The following is a 23,968-nucleotide window of genomic DNA, read 5'->3' as shown; positions in this document are numbered from 1 at the left end:
GTTGGTATTCACAGAGGCTCTAAACCCCAAGTCTGTCACTCATGACCTATTTGTCCTGGTGACCAATGATCCATAGGGGTGAACAGAGGAGTCAAGAATGAAGGATTGAGTGTCCACAGGCCTTCAAAGATGCTAGGACCATTGGAGACCTGTGGCCTGAAAGCAACTACAAACCCAGTGTAGGGAAATGAGGAACTCTGGCTTAACTCATGGGTAATTGTCCTTAGTTTAAGAGGTGATTGTTTGGAAGCATAGAGAGGCCTTCTGCATTCAACTTAGGCTGCAGCTCTGTAGGCAAAGGCCTTCTTCATGCTCCCCATGGTTATTTCAATGGAACAGACAGTTGATGTTTATCCATACTGTTTGTTTGCTCTTCACCATAGAAAGTGGATGTCTCCCAACACTTCAGGGTAGACCAGAGATTAAGGACCTTTTGCAGGAAGGAAACTCAAGGAAAGGGGAGATTATTGGATAACTGCTCAGGGGGTCTTGATACTCATTACTATGAAGAATTCTGTTCTGGGTCAAATGACCGATGTGGATAATGTGGCACATTTTCCTGGCAGGAAGCAAGGGAGGCATCTACCATCTCATGTGTGGACCCGAGTTCTGGGGTCTTGGACCCACTCTACTTTAACAAGGTCCTGGTGGTCTCCATTCTCCCACAGCATATATGTGGGTATTAATTTAATATATTTACAATATGAGAGTTCAAATAGCATTGTAGGGATAAAATTGGCTAGGATCTGCATTTAGGAGTAGCAATCATGGAAGGAGTTGGAGAAAGATAGGAGATAAAAAACAGAGATACAGAAAGAAATCAGATGCTAGAACTTTCCATTTCCCTAAGGCATGCTGAAAAACTGTTCTGTGTTACAACACTAGTCCCTTCCAATGCACTGTCTTGCCTAACTCAGGCACCCACTGCAGCATATATGCTGATAGCCATGTCAAGGTTATTTATTTAAAGATTAAGTGATCTTGTCTAGAGAACCTGCCAGAAAATAGAGACTGGCATTTTGCCCATGAATCTACACTGAACTTCTCATTTTCCAAAATAACCTTATATAAAGTCTGCATCTCCCCTTTCTTATTGCAAGAAACCATTTGATCGAAATTTCCACAAAATCTATCAACTACATCATTGAAACATAAGAATCTAGAATTACCATGCCTGCCCTTCAGGATAGTTTTGTCTGTGGAAAATACAGAGAAAGTGCCATGATGATGAATTTGTCTCCTACTTTTACTTTATCACCACCACACTATTAATCTGTCAGTGGGCTAAGCTAATAAAGCACCATTTGGGAGAACTTAGATCACACATATATAGTGTTAAGACAAACTGTGACTTCAATACATATTTTAAAAAATGACTATTGGCAGCTGTAGAGGGCCGCAATAACATTCACCACCACAAGATGGCGCTGGTTTCCACTGCGCCCCACGTGGAAAGCTGGGATAGCTTTCGCCATTACAAGATGGCGCTGGCCTCCGCCGCGCCAGCCGACTTCCTTTCAGGAAGTTAACTGTGTGCGCATGAGCAAGAGTGCCTTCGTGCCAGGTCTTTGCCCACTCCGGGGCGTACCTAATGAGATCATGGGTAAGCAACCAATCAGGCGTGGACATGCCACATTAGGGTGTATATAAGCAGTGCCATTCTGGGGCTTGGTCTCTCCTCTTCAAGATGCAATAAATGCTTTGCTGCAGAAGGATCCTGGTGTCCGTGCGTCGTTCTTGCTGGCGAGACGTTGGGCGCGCGATAGGCAGCCAAATGTCAAAACTTTTGATTTTAATACCTAAAAAATTTAGATTACTTCAAAGGATGGATTCAGAGTGGTCCATATATAAATGACTCCTCATTCATTTCACTGCTTCCCCTCAGCTCTTGTTTGCCATTGTGCCCAATATTTGACCTTAGGAAGAACAATTAAGGGAGATTTTGATGCATTCAATGGGGCCTGAAAAAACAATTCCTATTGATTATCATCAGCTTTGAAAGGAAATAGGTAGACAAGAGTGACACAGCTAAAATCAATAGTGAAAATGAGCAGGAAAAAGCAGAACACTGGGAATAGAAGAAAAATAGGAACTTAAATGTGTGTGCTAGCTTGTTTGTGGTGTGTGTGTGTGTGTGTGTGAGAGAGAGAGAGAGAGAGAGAGAGAGAGAGAGAGAGAGAGAGAAAGAGAGAGATAGAGAGAGAGAGAGAGAGAGACAGAGAGAGACAGAGAGATATCTAGTGTCTCTCTCTAAAATGAAATTTATAGTTTACCTCCTGCCTTACACTATTACCCTCCACCTCCAATTTCCTCCACTCCTAACCATTATAATCAACTGAAGTTCCTGACATTTCTGCTGCTTCACTACATCTTTCACTGAAGTTATTAAGGAAATTTGTACCCTGCAGATAAAAGAATCAACTCTTTACACTACACATCTATTATTTGAAAGGCTCTGTATAAAGTCCACCAGATGAAACAAGACATGGAGAGATTTACTATCTTCCATGTGAATGATATATCTATCCTGATAAACTGGGGCAGCAAATTAAAATTATATACCAACCTCATTCAAGATTATAAAGGATGTTAAGTAAGCTTGTGCTCACTATCCATAGACTATTCCGTTTATATTTATTCTATGTCTTTGATTTGATGTGTGGAGATGATTTTGTCTCCTCTGATTGGAAGATCCTAGCAAAGGCTTGTGTTATTGGGAGGGGATGAATATTTACAGTATATGACGATTATTCAGAAATATGTCAAGACTAAACTGACAGAAATCAGCAAAATAATATGCCTATAACTTTGTGCAAGATTAGCAGTAGAATACATGTATAATGATGCTCAATGACATATTACAAATCCTCTTAAGGCTTACGAACAAATAAATGTTGCGACACATGCATAGCATAAGTTACTGGCTTCTTTGTAAATGACACCAAATATGGTAATACTGCCCTGGTTTCTAGATATACTTTACTGATTTTTGCTCACTTGGGTGCTTTGGTACAACAAATGGAACTACTCATGATTAACTTTGCTGTAAATGTTACCCTCAACTTCTAAACTTATATTGTGATACACAATATGCAGTGCTAGTAAGGAAGCATTTAGAATCAATATGGATTACTTCATCGGGAACCTCAATTCATACTTTACAAAAGTGATTCAACAGGAATTGCAGACACAGGGAAATATACTTTATTTTGGTTATATAAGGTTACATTCTAAGATTTCAGGAGTTTTGAATAAGGAAAATGCAGAGGAAGATTCCCTTACCACTGTCAATTTCCTAGGAATGAATAAATAAAAGGAAGTACAAGAATCTCATAAATGCTTAGTTATATCAAAATGCTTCAGTATTGAAGTGAAATTTTCTCTAACTAAACAGCAGGGTCACCTGACAGCTAAAAATACGCTTCATGTGTAATCAATAATATCATGCCTTTACTCAATTATGCTGTAACTCCTAGAGGGCTACTATAAATCATATTTGCACATGGATGTTACTCACATCCCCTGTTTGGTCAGGAGATTGTGCCTACTTAATTTTTGCTCATTTTTGCTGTTCTGATATCAGGAGAAGCAGGTAAAGTTATGGTCACCCTTTTATTCAGATACTTTGCTATTTTAGTCCTCAGTAAAGTATTAACACTGACAATTCTCCTCCATATACTGCCAAACTTTTTCAAAAAGGTTACCAACAATCTGTTCTAACTGAGTCACATGACAGGTATTTTTTTACAACTCTTAGCATCAATTGTTTCTGGAAAGATTTAATGAAAAATTTAAAATTTACTTAAAAATGCAGGAGTTGGAGAAGAGTAATGTAACTTTCCTACAGAATATTCAATCTTCTAGTTTTTATACAATTGTTTAAAGTCAGGGCAAGGACAGCCTACTGCTACAAAACCAGTTTACATCCTTCTGAAACAAATTCATAATCACAGTACTTTGGAGAGATGTTATGGCAGGTTATGGGAACTGGCCAGATTCAGAAATTCACTGGATCCAAGATTATGTTCCTCAGGGTACTGAAAACCTATCGTTGAAACCTGAATGAATGACAAGATGATCTATGGAAGACAGACCAAGAAAACCCAGAGTCTACAAATGCTAAACATATAGAATAGAAAATGAATGGGGAGATTGAGTCATGGATTCATGAAAAACAGGTTCCCTACCAAGAGTAAATCAGCTGTAAAACTGGTGACTGTGGAAAGTGTTGATAAAATCTCAGAACTAGGGTGTGACTGTTGAGTTGCTGGTCCTTGCTATGTTGTCTCTTTTGAATGCATATGTTACTACTGATCATATCATTTCCTAGGCAAAGATGATCACGTAACACGTTTTTAATTTATATTCGTATCTTGCACATTGAAAAATTAAATACTAAACAAATTTACATAATTATCCTTTCATTGCTCAACAAAACCTAGCAAAGATTTTTTTAATGAGTTTTTCTCTCAAATTGGATGTGTAAAATGTGGTCTATATAAATGTCTCTAGAAACTTTCATTGGTAATACCGAAGAGCATTAGAGCCCTGGAATTTGTTTGCTACTCTATGCATGCTTTGAAGTTTGAATTGCTATGAAATAAAAGTATTTAAATGGGTTGAATTGTGGTGAATCCTGGAGATGGCCTAGCCTGTTTGGCTTGAGAAGTATGTGCCACATAATTTTAAGTGTAGAGTCAATAGTTCTTGCCCCAAGTTCTTGTCCAATTAGTTTCCTAATACCAGAAGAAATATTTCCAACAGTGGAACATTCAGGCCCCTATATATAGTTCTCTATTACCAGAAAGTCAGCAAAGGATATAGAAGCTTCACAAAACAATTATTTTCAGACATTAACCTTGTGTACTCTGTATAGCTTGCAAATGTCATTGTATCTTGCCAACTACAGTTGTGCGCTTTCTGGAAACATCCATTATATGTTTTTTCTGATAACTGTATTAAAAGTATGATTGCATGCAGTAAACTCATCACATGCTCAGTCTTCCCGTGATCCCTCCTATGTGTACCTGATAGATGAGATTTCCTCAAACAATTATCAGGCTTGGTAAGAAAGGGCTGGTGTTTACATCTAACCAAAGAACTTTTTAAAATTTTTTTTCTTCATCTTTATTAACTTGGGTATTTATTTACATTTCAATTGTTATTACCTTTCCCAGGTTCTGGGCCAACATCCCCCTAACCCCTTCCCCTCCCCTTCTATATGGATGTTCCATTCTCCATCCTCCCCCCATTAGAGCTCTCCCCCCCCACAATCATGTTCACTGGGGGTTCAGTCTTGGCAGGACCAAGGGCTTCCCCTTCCAATGGTGCTCTTGCTAGGCTATTCATTGCTAAGTATGGAGTTGGAGCCCAGGGTCAGTCCATGTATAGTCTTTGGATAGTGGCTTAGTCCCTGGAAGCTCTGGTTGGTTGGCATTGTTGTTCATATGGGGTCTCAAACACCTTCAGCTCTTTCAATCCATTGTCTGACTCCTTCAACGGGGATACCATTCCATGTTCAGTGGTTTGCTGCTGGCATTTGTGTATGTATTTGCCATATTCTGGCTGTGTCTCTCAGGATAGCTGAGTAGTATTCAATTGTGTGGATGTACCTCATTTTCTGTATCCATTCCTCTGTTGAAGGGCATCTGGATTCTTTCCAGATTCTGGCTATTATTAATGAGGCTGCTGTGAACATAGTGGAACATGTGACTTTGTTATGTGTTGGGGCATCTTTTGGGTATATACCCAAAGGAGGTATAGCTGGATTCTCAGGTAGTTCAATGTTCAATTTTCTGAGGAACCTCCAGACTGATTTCCAGAATGGTTGTATTGGTCTGCAATCCCACCAATGATGGAAGAATGTTCCTCTTTCTCCACATCATCGCAATGATCTGCTGCCACCTGAGTTTTTGATCTTAGTCATTCTGACATGTGTAAAGCAGAATCTCAGGGTTGTTTTGATTCGCATTTGCCCCAAAGATGTTGAACATTTCTTTAGGTGTTTCTCAGCCATTCAGCATTCCTCAGCTGTGAATTCTCTGTTTAGCTCTGAACCCCATTTCTAATAGGATATTTGTCTCCTTACAGTCTTACTTTGTAAGTTCTTTGTATATTGTAGATATAAGCCCTCTATCAGTTGTAGGATTGGTAAAGATCTTTTCCCAATCTGTTGGTTGCCATTTTGTCCTAATGACAGTGTCCTTTGCCTTACAGAAGCTTTGCAGTTTTATGAGATCCCATTTGTTGATTCTTGATCTTAGAGCATAAGCCATTGGTGATTTGTTCAGGAAGTTTTCTCCAGCGCCCATGGGTTCGAGATTTTTCCCTACTTTTTCTTCTATTAGTTTGAGTGTATCTGGTTTGATGTGGAGGTCCTTGATCCACTTGGGCTTAAGCTTTGTATAGGGTGATAAGAATGGATCGATCTGCATTCTTCTACATGCTGACCTCCAGTTGAACCAGCACCATTTGCTGAAAATGTTATCTTTTTACCATTGGATTGTTATGGCTCCTTTGTCAAAAATCAAGTGACCATAGGTGTGTGGGTTCATTTCTAGGTCTTCAATTCTATTCCACTGGTCTACCTGTACCAATACCATACACATTTTATCACTATTGCTCTGTAATAGTGCTTAAGTTCAGGGATAGTGATTCCCCCAGAAGTCTTTTTATTGTTCAGGATAGTTTTAGCTATCCTGGGTTTTTTGTTATTCCAGATAAATATGCAAATTTTTCTGTCTAACTCTATGAAGAATTGGGTTGGAATTTTGACACGGATTGCATTGAATCTGTAGATTGCTTTTGGTATAATGGCCATTTTTACTATATTAATCCTGCCAATCCATGAGCATAGGAGATCATTCCATCTTCTGAGACCTTCTTCAATTTCTTTCTTCAGAGGCTTAAAGTTCTTGTCATACAGATCTTTCACTTGTTGGTTAAAATCACACCGAGGTATTTTCTATTACTTGGGACTATTATGAAGGATGTCATTTCCCTAGTTTCTTTCTCGGCTTGTTTCTCTTTTCTGTAGAGGAAGGCTACTGATTTATTTGAATTAATTATATACCAGGACACTTTGCTGAAGGTGTTTACCAGGTTTCGTAGTTCTCTGGTGGAACTTTTGGGATCACTTAAATATACTATCATATCATCTGCAAATAGTGATATTTTGACTTCTTCTTTTCCAATCTGTATCCCCTTGATCTCCTTTTGTACTCTGATTGCTCTGGCTAGACCTTCAAGAACTATATTGAATAAGTAGGGAGAGAGTGGACAGCCTTGTCAGTCCCTGATTTTAGTGGGATTGCTTCAAGTTTCTCTCCATTTAGTTTGATGTTAGCTACTGGTTTGCTGTATATTGCTTTTATTGTGTTAGGATATGGGCCTTAAATTCCTGATCATTCCAGGACTTTTACCATGAAGGGGTGTTGAATTTTGTGAAATGCTTTCTCAGCAACTACTGAAATGATCATGTGGTTTTTATCTTTGAGTTTGTTTATATAGTGGATTACATTGATGGATTTTTATATATTAAGCCATCCCTGTATCCCTGGGATGAAGCCTACTTGATCATGATGAATCATCGTTTTGATGTGTTCTTCAATTTGGTTTGCACGAATTTTATTGAATATTTTTACACCAATATTCATGAGGGAAATTGGCCTGAAGTTCTCTTTCTTTGTTAGATATTTGTGTGGTTTCAGTATAAGAGTAATTGTGGCTTCATAGAAGGAATTTGGTAGTGCTGTCTGTTTCTGTGTTCTAGAATAGTCTGGATAGTATTGGTATGAGGTCTTCTATGAAAGTCTGATAGAATTCTGCACTAAACCAATCTGGTCCTGGGCTGTTTTTTTGTTGGGAGACTTTTAATAAATGTTTCTATTTCTTTAGGGGTTATAGGGTTGTTTACATGGCTTATTTGTTCCTGATTTAACTTTGGTACCTGGTATCTGTCTAGAAAATTGTCCATTCCCTCCAGATTTTCCAGTTTTGTTGAATATAGTCTTTTGTAGTAGGATCTGATGATTTTTTAAAATTTCTTCAGATTCTGTTGTTATATCTCCCTTCTCATTTCTGATTTTGTTAATTTGGATACACTCTCTGTGACCTCTGGTTAGTCTGCCTAAGGGTTTATCTATCTTGTTGATTTTGTCAAAGAACCAGCTCCTGGTTTTGCTGATTCTTTCTATAGTCCTTTTTGTTTCTACTTGGCCGATTTCAGCCCTGAGTTTGATTATTTTCCTGCCTTTTACTCCTTTTGGGATTATTTTTCATTTTCATTAAATTCTAAGAAGTCTTTACTTTATTTCTTTATTTCATTCTTGACCAGTTCTCATTGAGTAGAGCATTGTTCACATTCCATGTATATGTGGGCTTTCTCTCATTACTGTTGTTATTGAAGACCAGTCTTAGTGCATGGTAAACTGATAGGATGCATGGAATTATTTCTATCTCCCTGTATCTGTTGTGGCCTGTTTTGTGGCCAAGTATATGGTCAATTTTTGAAAATGTTCCATGATGTGCTGAGAAGAATGTATATCCTTTTGATTTAGGATGGAATGTTTTATAAATATCTGTTAAATCCATTTGGTTCATAACTTCTGTTAGTTTCTCTATGTCTCTGTTTAATTTCTGTTTCCATGATCTGTCCATTGATGAGCATGGGGTGTTGCAATTCCCTACTATTATTGTGTGAGGTTCAATGTGTGATTTGAGCTTTAGTAAGGTTTCTTTTATGCATGTAGTTGCCCTTGTATTTGGAGCATAGATATTTAGGATTGATAGTTCATCTTGGTTGATTTTTCCTTTGGTGAATATGATGTGTCCTTCCTTATGTTTTTTTAATGACTTTTGCTTGAAAGTCAATTTTATATTAGAATGGCAACTCCAGCTTTTTTCTTCCGGCCATTTGCTTGGAAAGTTGTTTTCCAGCAATTTACTCTCAGGTAGTGCCTGTCTTTGTCTCTGAGGTGTGTTTCCTAAATGCAGAAAATGCTGGGTCCTCTTTACGTATCCAGTCTGTTCGTCTATGTCTTTTTATTGGGGAATTTATTCCATGGGTGTTGAGAGATATTAAGGAATAGTGATTGTCACTTCTTGTTATTTTCCTTGTTAGAGGTGGAATTATGTTTGTTTGTCTCTCTTTTGGTTTCATTGGAAGGAAATTATATTATTGCTTTCTCTATGGTGTAGTTTCTCTCCTTGTGTTGGAGTTTTGCATCTATTATCCTTTATAGGACTGGATTTGTAGAAAGATATTGTGTAAATTTTGTTTTGTCATGGAATATCTTGGTTTCTCCCTCTATGTTAATTGAGTTTTGTTGGACACAGTAACCTGGGCTGGCATTTCTGTTCTCTTAAGGTCTGTACGACATCTGTCTAGGATCTTGTGGCTTTCATAGTCTCTGGTCAGAAGTCTGGTGTAATTCTTAAAGGTCTGCCTTTATATGTCACTTGACCTTTTTTCCTTACTGCTTTTAATATTCTTTGTTTTGTGCATTTGGTGTCTTAACTATTATGTGACGGGAGGAATTTCTCTTCTCAGCCAATCTATTTGGAATTCTCTAGGTTTGTTGTATGTTTATGGGCATCTCTTTCTTTAGGTTAGGGAAGTTTTCGTCTCTAATTTTGTTGAATATATGTACTGGCTCTTTAAGTTGGGAGTCTTTCCTTTCTTCTATACCTATTATGCTTAGGTTTGATATTCTGATTGTGTCCCGGATTTCCTGTATGTTTTGGGCTAGGAGCGTTTTGCAGTTTACATTATCATTGGCAGTTGTGTTGATGTTTTCTATGGTATCTTCTGACCCTGAGATTCTCTCTTCTATCTCTTGTATTATGTTGGTGATGCTTGTATTTACAGCTCTTTTTCTCTTTCTTAGGTCTATCACTAGGGATGTCTACCTTTGTGCTTTCTTTATTGTTTCTATTTCCATTTTCAATTCCTTTACCTGTTTGGTTGTGTTGTCCTGTAATTCTTTCAGGGAATTTTGTGTTTCCTCTCTAAGGGCTAATACTTTTTTACTTATGCTTTCCTGCACTTCTTTAAGTGAGTTCTTTATGTCTTTCCTAAAGTCCTCCATCATTATCAAATAATGTGATTCTAAATCTAAATCTTGCTTTTCTGGTGTGTTTGGATATCCATATTTTCTTTGGTAGAACTGGGCTCTGATCATGCCAAGTAGTCTTGGTTTCTTTTACTTAGGTTCCTGCGCTTACCTCTAGCTATTGGGTTGTCTCTGGTGTGTGTTTGTCTTGCTGTTTCTGAGAGTGACTTGAGCCAGCTGTAGGCCTCTGTGTCAGCACTCCTGTAGAACTGTTTTCCTGTTTTCATTCAGCCTTTTCTGAGAACAGGTGCTCTGCTCTCAGGCTTGTCAGCACTTCTGCAGACTGTCTTCCAGCTCTAGGAGTGGACAGGAATCAAAGGGTCCTGCCACTGATTGCTCCTAGGTCCTTGCACCCAGTGGGCACAGTTGGCGATTCCCTCTTGGGTCTGGACTGTGGGCAGAAGGTAGTCTCCTCTGACTTCTCAGTAGTATCCACAATTCTGAGGTTCCAGCTCTCTCCCTCACAGGATTTGGGTGCAGGGAGCTGTTTGGCCATTTCAGTTCTGTCCTGAGCACAGACCAGAACCACAGGTACCGGCGGCTCTTTCTATATCCCTGTGTCCAGAGGCACTGTGCAGTTTCCCCTTGGACCAGGGTTGTGGGCAGAGGTGGGCAGAGGTGTGCAGAGGTGGCAGTCTGTCCTGGAGTTCCAGGATGTTGGCACTCCTGGGTGTTCATCTCTCTTCCCCACGGAATTTGTGTGTAAGGGACTGTGGAATGGTATCAAGAATTTCATTTCTTAGTATGCTTAATGCACATAGTCTTAAATTATTTCATTTATTTACATCTGAAATGTGGACCCCTCCTGGTACCCCCTCCCAGAGTCCCCCACTCCATCCCCCATCCCCTTTGCTTATGAGAGGGTGCCCCCATAGGACAACCTCATTTCCCAGGGCATTGAGTCTCTCAGGACTAGCCACATCTTTTCCCATGGGAGCCAGAGATCTGTCAGCCCTCTGCTTTATATGTGCGGATGGCCTCAGACCACCCCTTGTATATTCTTATTTTGGTTGGCTACTCTGTGAGAATGGCCAGGGTGCAGTTTAGTTGATACTACCTTTCTAGGGGATTGTCATTATTGTCACTATAGTTTCTGAAAATCTCCCCCTAACACTTCCATAGGGGTCTGAAACCTTAGTACAATGATTTGATGTAAGTATCTGCATTGATTTCCGTCATATTAACCTATTTTCATAAAATGTTTTGGATACTCCGATTCAGTTAATAATGTGAAGGATTTTCAACTAATTAATTTAATTACATTCTTTGACCTTAAATCCTTTACTAGTAATATAGTGTTACAATTAACGACAACAATATTTTTCAACATGGAGGGAAAGAATCATTGAAATATATACCTAGGCATGCAAAAAAGGAGATTTGACTATTTTACACCTAAAATTTTTGTATTTTTCTTGATCTAACAGATGGTTTATACCAAAAGTAACTAAATATTTAGAGAACATTTAATACAAACACAAAAGAATATATATCTCTTTCATCATTTCATTAGTCTTTATCAAAAACTGATCATGTACTCAGACACTAAGCAGGTCACAGCAGATAGAAGAAATGTGAAATAAGTCCCTGCACCTGATAAGACTATCACTGATCAAAGCTGGACATCAACAACAACAGACACAACAGAATGCACACACACTCATGGAAACTGTGCAGCTATCACAACTCTCTACTGAATGAAAAAATATGCATTATACCAGAAATAAAGGCTATGGAAATAAATACAAAGCATTCCAAGTTTTGGGACACAAGGAAAATGGTACTAAAAATGTTCATAAATCTTGGATCCTACATTTAAAAATGGAATGTAAAAAAATATCATACTGGACGCACTGTCATAACTCTGTGTACCCAGACCCCCTGGGAGAAACCTAGTCTCCAAGGAGTGCTGACACATCTGAGAGCATAGGTAAGACCACAACTTCTGCTCCAATAGACCCAACCGGAGCAGTGTGAGATAGCATCCTTCCCATTTCTATCTGTGCTCTGAGCTGACCCTGTCCCACAGCTCTCTGTACATAGTTCCACCTGTGAAAGAACTGGTCTTCCAGAAGTGCTGACACTCCTGAGAGCACAGCTGAGATGACCACTTCTGCTCACATTCCTGGCATGAGTGGAACCCGCCTGGAGCCCTCTGGACACAGGAACTGAGCAGCAGTCTGTACCCTGAGCTGATTCTGTATCACAGCTCTCTGTACTGGTGCCACAGTAGTGCTGACACACAGGCTTACAGCAGAGTCAAGGCATTGTCAGAGACATCAAGACCAGCTAACAACAGAAATAATCAGATGGCGTGAGGCACGGGCAAGGACCTAAGCAACAGAAACCCAGGGCCACTTGGCATCATCAGAACCCAGTTCCTGGCACAGCAGCAAGCCCTAATTTCAAATCACGTCCCATGATGATGACAGAGGAATTTAAAAAATACATAAATAACTCCCTTAAAGAAATACAAGACCTTACAGGCAAACAGGTAGAAGAACTTAAGGAGGAAACACAAAAATCCCTTAAAGAATTACAGAAAACCACAATTAAACATGTGAAGGAATTGAACAAAACCGTCAAGGATTTAAAAATGGAAATAGAAGCAATAAAGACATCACAAAGAGAGACGACCCTGGAGACAGAAAACCTAGGAACAAGATCAGGAGTCATAGATGCAAGCATCACCAACAGAATACAAGAGATATAAGAGAGAATCTCAGGGGCAGGAAAAATCCATTAAGATGAACTCTAAATTCTGAACATCTATATGTCTCATGCAAGGAACCCAAATTCACAAAAGAAACTTAATAAAGCTGAAAGAACAGATTTCACCTTACACAATAATAGTAGGAGACTTCAACAATCCACTCTCATCAATGGATAGGTCAGGGAAACAGAAACTAAATGAAGATATTGAGAAACTAGCAGAAGTTATGAACCAAATGGATTAAACAGATATGTATAGAACATTTGACCCTAAAAGAAAAGAATATACCTTCTTCTCAGCACCACTTGTACCTTCTCCAAAACTGACTCCATAATTGGTCACAAAACAGGTCTCAAATACAAGATAGAAATAATCCCATGCATCCTCTCAGATTTGCATGGACTTCAATAACAATAAAAACGACAGAAAGCCCACATATACATGCAAGCTGAACAGAATAAAAGAAATAGAAGAGAGAATCTCGGGGGCAGAAGATCTCATAGAAACCATTAACACAACTGTCAAAGATAATGTAAAATGCCAAAAGCTCCTAGCCCAGAACATAAAGGAAACCCTGGATACAATGAGAAGATCAAACCTAAGGATAATAAGTATAGAAGAGAGTGAAGACTCCCAACTTATAGGGCCAGTAAATATATTCCACAAAATTATAGAAAAAACTTCTCTAACCCAAAGAAAGACATGCCCATAAACATACAAGAAGCCTACAGTACTGCAAATAGATTGAACCACAAGAGAAATTCCCTCTGTCACATAATACTCAAAACACCAAATACACAAAACAGAGACAGAATATTAAAAGCAGTAAGGGAAAAAGGTCAAGAAACATACAAAGGCAGAGCTATAAGAACTGTACCAGACTTCTCACCAGAGACTATGAAAGCGAGATCATGGGCAGATGTCATACAGACCCTCAAAGAACACAAATACCAGCCCAGGCTACTATATCCACCAAAATTCTCAATTAACATAGATGAAAAAAAACCAAGATATTCCATGACAAAACCAAATTTACACGATATCTTTCTACAAATCCAGCTGTACAAAGTATAATAGATGGACAAGTACAACACAAAGAGGGAAACTACACACTAGAAAAAGCAAGAAAGTAATCTCCTTGCAATGAAACCAAAAGAGAGACACACAAACATAATTCCACCTCTAACAATGAAAGTAACAGGAAGCAACAATCAGTATTATTTAACATCTCTTAACATCAATGGACTCAATTCCCCAATAAAAGCCATAAACTAACAGACCAGATACGTATAGAAGACCCAACATTTCTCGGTACACAGGAAACACTCCTCAGAGACAAAGACAGACAATAAGTCATTGTAAAGGACTGGAAAACAGCTTTCCAAACAAATGGTCTAAAGAATCAAGCTGGAGTTGCCATTTTAACATCAAATAAAATCAACTTGTAACCAAAAGTCATCAACTGCTAGGGCATCTACATGTATAAAAGAAACCTTACTAAAGCTCAAATCACACATTTCACTTCATACAATAATAGTAGGAGATGTCAACACTCTCATCAGTGGACAGATCACAGAAACAGAAATTAAACAGAGATATAGAGAAACTAATAGAAATTATGAACCAAATGGACTTAACAGATATTTATAGAATATTTGATCCTAAAACAAAAGGATCCACCTTCTTCTCAAAGCACCTCATGGTACCTTCTCCAAAATTAACCATATAATCAGGCACAAAACAGGCTTCAACAGATACAGGAAGATAGAAATAATAGCAAATGGATTGAACTAGAAAATCCTGAGTGAGGTAACCCAATCACAGAAAAACACACATGATATACACTCACTGATAAGTGGATATTAGACCAAAAGCTCAAATTACCCAAGATACAATCCACAGACTACAGGAAGCTAAAGAAGGACCACCAAAGTGTGGATGCGTCACTCCTTAAAAGGGGGAACAAAAATATTCACGGGAGGGGATATGGAGGCAAAGTTTGGAGCAGAGTCTTAAGGAACAACCATTCAGAACCTGTTCCACATGTACCCCATATATTCAGCCACCAAGACTAGATAAATTGAAGAAGCTAAGAAGGGCATGCTGACAGGAACCAGATATAGGTATCTCCTGAGAAACAGCCAGAGTATGTCAAATACAGAGGCGAGTGCTAGCAGCAAACCATTGCACTGAGAACAGGACCCCACACTGCAGGAATTAAAGAAGGGGTTGAAAGAGTTGAAGGGGCTTGCAACCCCATAAGAACAACAATGCCAACAAACCAGAGCTCCCAGGGAAAAGAATAACAATGCCAACCAACCAGAGCTCCCAGGGACTAAACCACTAGCAAAAGTCTACATACATGGATTGACCCATGAGCCAAGTGCATATGTAGCAGAGGAAGACCTTGTTGGGGCACCAGTGGAAGAAGAAGCCCTCGGTCCTGCTAAGGTTCCGCCTCCAGTGTAGGGGTGTTACTTTATAATTATAAAAGAACAAGTTGGCTTTTACCTCACACTAGATACGGCACTGCAATGACCAAGATATCTGACAGATATCTTAATATCAGTCAGCAAAGCCTCTCACCTGTGTGCTCCATCCCATATCACACGGACCATGGCCTCTCTCTGAGCCTGGCAACAATCTCTCTAACCATCAAGTTCCCAAGGGGGAGAAGATGGGGAGAGGAACACCCTTATAAAAGATGGGATAGATGGCTTATGTCCAGTAAACCATGAAAGGGAATACTATTTGAAATGTAAATAAAAAAATTCAATCAAATAAAAAAGAAGTGTTCAAAGGCTTTACAATATTAAATACTTTAATAAGGTTTCTCCCAGGATGATTCTTTTGCATGCCTTTGAAAATGAATGAGATGTAAAATGTGCCACAAGAAACCCAGTAGAATCGTGATGACAAGTTCCACAAATTGAGGTGAAAACTCCAAAAGGAGGAGGCCTCCTGGAACCTGTTGTAGAACTCTTGCCCAGAACAAAATATTGAGCCGTAGTTTGCTTGGCAATTTGTCTGTTGTATCTTTTTCTTATTTACGAGATGTTCCTGATAGCCTAGACTGGGACTTTTTAACCTTATCTCTGAGGAAGTAGGGGCTTTACTTCACAAATCATTTACAAAACAACATAATAGTGGTAAGACAGACAAAAACTCTTTTCAACAATAAATGATATTATATGCCCATGCGTATGTCATCAGAAGTGGGTCTTGGCATATTGGTAAAGAAAGCATTACATTAAGAGAAGAACTGAAATAGTTATAAATTATACTTTGCAGATTGATAAAAAGATAGGAACTTGATCTTTGGTGATTGCCCATAAAAACTGATTAACTTACATAGGAATTAGATATTATTAATACATGCCCATAAAAAATTTATGAACCTGGTCTTGGAAAGATGCCATTATCCTTCAATGATTTTCGTGCTTTATTGTGTCAAGTGATAATGATGTTACCTTTTCCATCGATTATTGCTTCACTGAACATACTTCATAGAAGATAAAATACATGGACGATTTTGTATTTTCTTGTGCCAAATGAGTATGATGGCATTTGTTCTATTTAACTGCTCGACTAAACAGATCTTTTCAGAATTGTAACAACTATTTCTATATGCATAAAAACCTTTCCTTGAGAGCTGCAAAATACACTCAGATTCAAACTGCCTCTGTTTGTTTTTGTTTGTCCACACTGAATCCTTACCACGCCGGCTGGGGTGATCTGTGACATAAAAGGCTTTATCACACTGATTGCATTTGGACAGTTTTGCACCACTATATATTCTTTTACATATTTGACGTTCACCTTAATATGAAAAGTCTTCACCACATTGCTTACATTCACAGGGTTTCTCTTCCATATGTGTTCTTTGATTTATTTTAAGATAACTGTATTGTGAAAATGGTTTATCATACCAATCATATTTCTAGGGATTGTCTCCAGCAATATTTTTTTTTTCTATCTGGAGATAGAAAACACTTCACCATATTGAATAACTTCATAGTGTTTCTCTCCAGTATGAATGGTTTCAAGTCTTTACCACACGGCTTATATTCATTGTTTCTTTCTAGGATGTGTTCTTTTTTTTTTAGAGAATACTTTATTAGTTTTTGTAATCAAACCCACGTACATAAGACCTTACATATTTAATACAGTGCATTACCCCTGTACAAATGGAAAAAACTTAAGTTCAACATTTCTAGACCAATATGGCTGTTAATTTCTGTACAGTGCCAACTCAACACAGTAAACGGGGATACTTTTTTCCAAAGTTGACAGCACAGGTAAAGTTTCCAAAAATTCAAATTATATATCTGTATGTATATATTTATATTTATATAAAAAGACCAATAATAGCAGTGTGTTATGCATCAACAGCAGCAACAGCTTTTCCAGGTTCTGCAGTCATCTGAACAAAACTGTAGAGACATCCAGCACACTCCATTAAAAAAAAAAAAGTAAAAAAACAAAACCCCAGAAAACAGCACAGTTCTGTTACTCTTGTGGTACCTGGCACCATTTTTTTTTTTAAATTAGCTTCTCAATCATCATCTGAAAGGAAAACATTCTGAGCAACATCATTAAAAACAGCTCTGATAAAGCACGGTCACTACTACGTATCATAAAGCAGGTACAAGCTATTTTACATCCACAGAGGTATGATACAGTACTGTCCTACATCTATAATACTAGAGGATACAATTTAAAAGGCATTATTTGAGACTTGATTCTACTTTTCCAGCAGAGGGCCCAAAGGATGGTGTGTGACACAGCTTTGTAAAGAAACATACTCTAGACAGGATTTCCTTTCACTAGTGGCACAGTTCTAAGGATTCATTCTCTCCATGAATGTCAGCTAAAACCGTTATTAAAAAAATGAAATATCCCTAAAACAAAACCGTATAACCACCGGATTCACATGAAGATGACCTAGTGGAGACAAGCTGGACCTCACCTTACCAACAAGCTATCAAATCTGTTATGTTTAAACAGTGAGACCTCCAAGGAAGGAGATGCCAAGTAGTGCTTCAAAGCTTCGGACCACAATCAAACACAGCATCCTTTTCAACAGAAGCAGAAGCTCATCTGAATATGCTCAAGGATGCTGACACCAACATTTAATCATCTGCTCACTCATCCAGGAAGAAGGGGAGATCAGTTACTACTGTACTTTATTGTGTTCAACCAAATCACCATGTTACAAAAATAGCAAGCTGCCATAATAAAAAATAAGGCTCTCTAGGATGTGTTCTTTTATTCCAAGAAGACCATATTACTCGATGGGTTTACCACATTGATTACATTCTCAGCAATATATTTTCTTTAATGTATTCCGAGAAAACTGTGTTGTAAAAAGGCTTTGTCACTTCTATTATACTTGTGGCATTTCTCTCTTATATCTGTTCTTTTCTACGTTAAGAGATAACTGCATTGCAAAAAGCACATTTCTTCTGTTTATATGGTTTCTCTTTAGTATAAATTCTTTCATGATGGTGAAGACTACACACATGTCCAAAGACGTGACTATGTCAAATACCTTTGAGTTTGTCTCCCTATAATGATGATTCTGCTTATGTTTTTAGAAACTATTGTATGTTTTTGAAGACTTCAACCACAGTGAATACATTCATAGGGTTTTTTCAGTATGATTCCTTTTATGGTATTGGAGAGTACTGCTATATGCAAAAACTTTACCACATTGTGTACATTCATAGGGTTTCTCTCCAGTGTGTGTTCTTAGATGAATTTGGAGAGTACCACTTTGTGAAAAACCTTTATCACATTGATTGCATTTGTAGGGTCTCTCTCCAGTATGTACTCTTTGATGAATTCGGAGACTAGGGTGTTGTGAAAAGGTTTTATCACATTGATTACACTTGTAAGGTTTCTCTCCAGTATGTGTTCTTTCATGAGTCTGCAGATGACTGAGACATACAAATGATTTACTGCACTGATTGCATTTATAAGGTTTCTCTCCAGTATGTGTTCTTTCATGTATTCGGAGATGACTTTGTTGTGTAAAGGCTTTATCACACTGATTACATTTGTAGGGCTTCTCTCCAGTATGTACTACTCTATGTGTTCGGAGATGACTGCTTTGTGCAAAGGCTTTACCACATTGATTACATTCATAAGGTTTCTCTCCAGCATGTGTTCTTTTATGCAACACCAAAGTGCGCTGATGTGCAAAGGCTTTACCACATTGATTACATTCATAAGGTTTCTCTCCAGTATGTGTTCTTTTATGCAACACCAAAGTACTCTGATGTGCAAAGGTTCTGCCACATTGATTACATTCATAAGGTTTCTCTCCAGTATGTGTTCTTTTATGCATAATCAAAGTACTCTTATGTGCAAAGGCTTTATCACACTGATTACATTCATAGGGTTTCACTCCAGTATGTACTACTTTATGTGTCTGAAGATGACTGTGACATAAAAAGCCTCTACCACACTGATTACATTCATAGAGTTTCTCTCCAGTATGTGTTCTTTCATGTATTCGAAGATACCTGTGTCGTGAAAAGGCTTTTTCACATTGATTGCATTCATAGAGTTTCGCTCCAGTATGTGTTCTTTCATGTATTCGAAGATACCTGTGTTGTGAAAAGGCTTTTTCACATTGATTACATTTGTAGAGTCTGTCAACAGTATCTGTTCTTTTACGTTTTTGTAGACTACTACCTGCTTCAGAGGATTTCTCTCCAGTTTGAATTCTTTTGCGCTTTTGAAGATGACTGTGACCTGTGAAGGCTTTATCACATTGTGTATATTCATATGATTTCTCTCCAGCATGACTTCTTACATGCCTACAAAAATTGGAACATGTAAAAGTTTTATGAAATTCATTACACTGATGAATCTTTTTTATCTATATGAATTTTACAATCTGGTCTAATTGCAAGGTAGAATTAGATCTTAAGGTTTTATCCCACTGTTTCCAGTTTTCACTGTGGGTTGTTTTGTAACACTAGAGACCCCCGTGATGATCAGGGCCTTTATTATATGACTCACACTTATCCCAGACTTTTTCTACATGAAGATTTTTCAGATATTTGAAGAAAACTGCAGGAACTCAAGAGCTTTGCCACTCGGACTGCATTTATAACTTTTCTTACACTGGGAGTCATCCTGTAGTTGAAAAGTGAAGGACAAACAGAATTTCCACATTCTTAACGCTCATAGGAACTTTCGGGAGTATAAGTTTGTGGAGATATTCCAAATGAAAACTAAGTGATTACAAACTTGTGCTACATTCAGAAAGTCTCCTCAAAGTGGAGACTACCACATATCATCTAATTGTCCTAGAAAAGAAAGATGCTCTGCTTCTTTCGGTATCCCTATGCTCTTATGGCCTGTATGAAGTATGAAATATGATATACCTATTTAAAGAAAACAAAGAGTTTTCACCTTGCCTTCACACAGCTTGACTTTTGTTCCTTGTAGACATGAAGCATAGGGACTAGGGTTCCTCTACAACAACACTCTTACCCTTCATAAACTTCCCCTCTCACCAAACTTAGCAAATTTAAGAAAAGTGTATGAATCACAGCAGCTTTACTGTGGACTATTTGCTTATGGGAAGGTTGTGGACATTTACACATTACCTGTTCAGTTCGTATATACTTTGCAATCTCTGAGTGGTATGAAAGTAAACGAAATGACAATTCTATACTATAGGTCTCACAAAACTTAGCAAATTTTTTTTCAAGAGTACATGCGAATCAGCTTTCACAGGCAAAAAATTACCTTCCATGTCTTCTATCACTTTGACAATGTTCTTCAATATTATGGTCTTCCCAACTGTATCCTAAAATATAGTATCAGAAAATGTATGATATATTATTGGAAATGAGTCAATAAGCCATTATCTTCAGTGAACCTGAGAACCAGGCCTGCCTTATTCACCTCATTCTTCCTCAATCTCACTCAGGATTACAAAAGAGCATCAGTAACCAAGAAACAGTTGTCTCCCGACCCCCTTATTTTAAAACTTAAAGGAAAACTCAGTTTTACCTATAGCAGTGAGGTTCCTGTAGGTCTCCACCATCACATCTTTGTAAAGTCTCTTCTGAGATGAATCCAGCAAGGACCACTCTTCCCAAGTGAAGTTTATGTGTAAATCATCACAGGTCAGTACACCCTAAAATATCCCATATATGTGTACAGAAAGGATGATAGTGATAATGCTGTAATGAATATTTCATTGACAATATATTCATGTAATTCTAATGATTCCCACAGTTAACTCATGACACAGAATGCCTGCTATAATCATGAAATGATTTGAGAAGCAAACCTAATTATGAGGTTCACCTGTCATCACTATGCCGTCTGAACAGTATATAGCCTAGCAAAATGCCAATTAACGCACACACACACGCACACACGCACACACAGACACGAAGAGAGAGAGAGAGAGAGAGAGAGAGAGAGAAACAGATTAACACCACTTAGAAATTAGTATAAACAAGTATGAACTACCAAAAACTACGAGCAAGTTGGGTTTATTTGCTCATGCATTTTTATACAATACTCCCCAAGTAGAGGCAGGTGGTTTTCATTGACTTGGATGCCAGCCTGGTCTAGTAAATAAGTTCCAGGAAAGACGGTAGTACCTGTTACAACCGTGTCTCTGATGCAAAAAAGTCAAAAAACAAACAAACAAACAAACAAAGAAACCAAGAAATAAAAAAGACAGAAAGAAGCTCAGAGGTTTCTATTGAACTTCCTACAAGGAATTAAACATTCACTACAGTTCTGTATTCTTATTCCAGGAACCTGAAATTACCCAGGTTAAATTGTAACATTAGTACAGTCTTATTTAAAGGCAATAGATGTTTAAAGTTATAATGAACAAATGAGAACATTAGCAATGCAAATGTCGATCATAAATAAACATAGTGCAGGAAACATGGCTCAGTGCTTAACAGCTCCTGCTGATCACAGACATAGGACTCAATTGCCAGGACTTAGAGTGGAAGCTCAGAACTATTCATTACTTCAAGTCCAGGAGTTCTGTCTGAGGCTCTCTTTTGACTATTGTGAGAACCAGGCAAAAAGACGTGCACAGTCATTCCTAACAATTCAAAAATTTTAAAACAAACACAAAATGTAGGAAGAATATCCACTTTAAAGTCAAATGAATCAGAAGGATCAGGCAGTATTAATGCCATCAATACATGCCATCCTGGGAATTAGAATAATACACGCTGGCAAATTTCATTAATCAAGATGTGAGTGAATTGGAAAACAACAACACGTGCTTGTCATGTGTGTCACATACATTCCAGGACCATAAAACAATAAAGTCTGGCATGTTTATCCAAATAGACTCCCAGGCCAAAAGAGCAGACAGGTGGAACTCTACATTGGGATCCATTCTAGTCTTCATACCTACTTATCGGACTGGCAGTGTTCCATTGAGAAACTCTATCAATATAAATCAAAACAACAAAATTAAAACTATAAAAATATTAGGATAGCAAAATTGTGTAGAACTGAACAGGAATTGTTTTTACAGTTTTGATTTGAACTTGTATTTGATTTAGCAATGAAATCTACAATGGTCAGAGCATGACAGCAAGAGAAAGAAGTTGACTGATCAATTTCAACCACAGAATGATAGACACAAAGAATAGTAAATGGATCTATGGACACTCTAATCCTATCCTCAATGAGGAATTTCATCTAGATAGGCTCCTTGTACAGGAGCTTCAATAAGTTCCCCACAAAAAGTCATTAAAGACGGGTGAGGGTACAAAGGCATCATGACAGATAGGGAGGTTTTGTTTTTTTGTTTTTTGTTTTTTTTTTTTTTTGTTTTTTTTTTTTTCCAATCAATTGACTGCAGTCTGACTCTGGTCACTATGAGTTCAAGGACATCCCATGATGAAAATGCTTGTAGTCTAACTTCAGTGATTCCCATATTCTGCAACTTGTACCTGTTCAAATGTCCAGTCTGTTTTAACAATCAAGGCAGTCTCTTGATTGACTCACCTTGTAATATAAGAAAACAATTTATATCTTTTCAACATACAGTGACACAGAATGCCCATTTCTATTCCAATAGAAAGGAACAGGTACATAGTGAGTGAAGACTGAACCAAAGCAAGACAGAAAACCAGCAGGACAAACACCAAATCCTATAGTTCTGTCTCAGACTCATGCAGCTTCAGGTTCAAAGGATTTAGATGGCCCTACTCCTTCAATGCCTCATGAATCTTTCTCTTTGGTTACTTCCACTCCCTACACATAGCTGTCCATGGCAGATGTCTCATCATATAGGTAGATCAACATCTTGTAGTCTCACAAAGTAACTCAGGCTTCAAACTGAGAGTTTCATGCAGGGAACTCTTACACCCTCAGTGCAGCTCTGAGTTTCTCAAACATAGAGGGCCGAAATAAGTGAGCAACTAAAACCACAGACTAAGAACTCATGACATTTTCCATCTTTCTTGCTTCCAGAACCAGTACAACATAAGTGATCCTGCCAAGTTAGGCTTCCAACTTGCAATGGACCCTGTCATGCTTGCACCACAGTTACGCCAGCTTTTGTATAAAGTTGTTTCCTGGGATTCTGAATCACTTTGTTTACTCATTACATTCACTGAAGTCTTAGCAGGAGAGTGTGTCCTTATGTGCACCTTCTTAGGCTTCGAATGGAGAGCAACGGCCTTCTCTTTAGTGGTTATAAGCTCCTAGAAAACTCCTGCCTCTGTGTCAGCCCTTGACTGCCAATGAAACTACTTAGTGCTGTGTTTCTCCACTAACCACAGACTTTTTATTTCTTTCTGCCCCACTAGCTGCTTTTTTTCACTCTAGTTTTGAATGAGCCACTCATAATAACTTCCCAACAGACTGAATATTGTATCTATGAAATCAGCACATTACTTTCAAATTCTACATTACTCAATTATTAGGGCATGGTAAGAAAAAGAAAATTTGGGGACAAATTATCACACAAATAGCCTCTAGTTTAATTTTTAATGGAGTCTACTTTTCTGAAATCCTTTGACCATGAATTCTTCCTTCTCCACTACTATAAACACTCCTATCATCCAGGTCATTTAAAAAATAGCCAGTATGCTCTGGGTACAACATGAGATTTAACTACCTAAAGTCCTGA

At 38.0% G+C, this 23,968-nt stretch overlaps 1 protein-coding gene across 4 annotated transcripts in view; it reads right to left on the bottom strand.

The window, feature by feature from the left end:
- Positions 1-23,968, bottom strand: part of Znf431l3 (zinc finger protein 431 like 3) — a 43,693-nt gene that overhangs the window by 6,550 nt on the left and 13,175 nt on the right. For 2 of the 4 annotated variants that reach the window (NM_001409271.1, NM_001409270.1), the window contains 3 exon segments: positions 17,995-19,649; positions 20,590-20,650; positions 20,857-20,983. In NM_001409271.1, coding sequence (NP_001396200.1) covers positions 18,467-19,649; positions 20,590-20,650; positions 20,857-20,983 — 1,371 coding nt within the window. In that variant the 3' untranslated portion in view covers positions 17,995-18,466. 4 annotated transcript variants of the gene reach the window in all.

This window comes from Rattus norvegicus, chromosome 1, assembly GCF_021556685.1.
Source record: "Rattus norvegicus strain SHRSP/BbbUtx chromosome 1, alternate assembly SHRSP_T2T, whole genome shotgun sequence".
In the NCBI taxonomy this organism is placed as follows: Eukaryota; Metazoa; Chordata; class Mammalia; order Rodentia; family Muridae; genus Rattus; species Rattus norvegicus.
The sequence above is the reverse complement of the archived record's forward strand: the minus strand, read 5'-3'. Positions and strand labels throughout refer to the sequence as shown.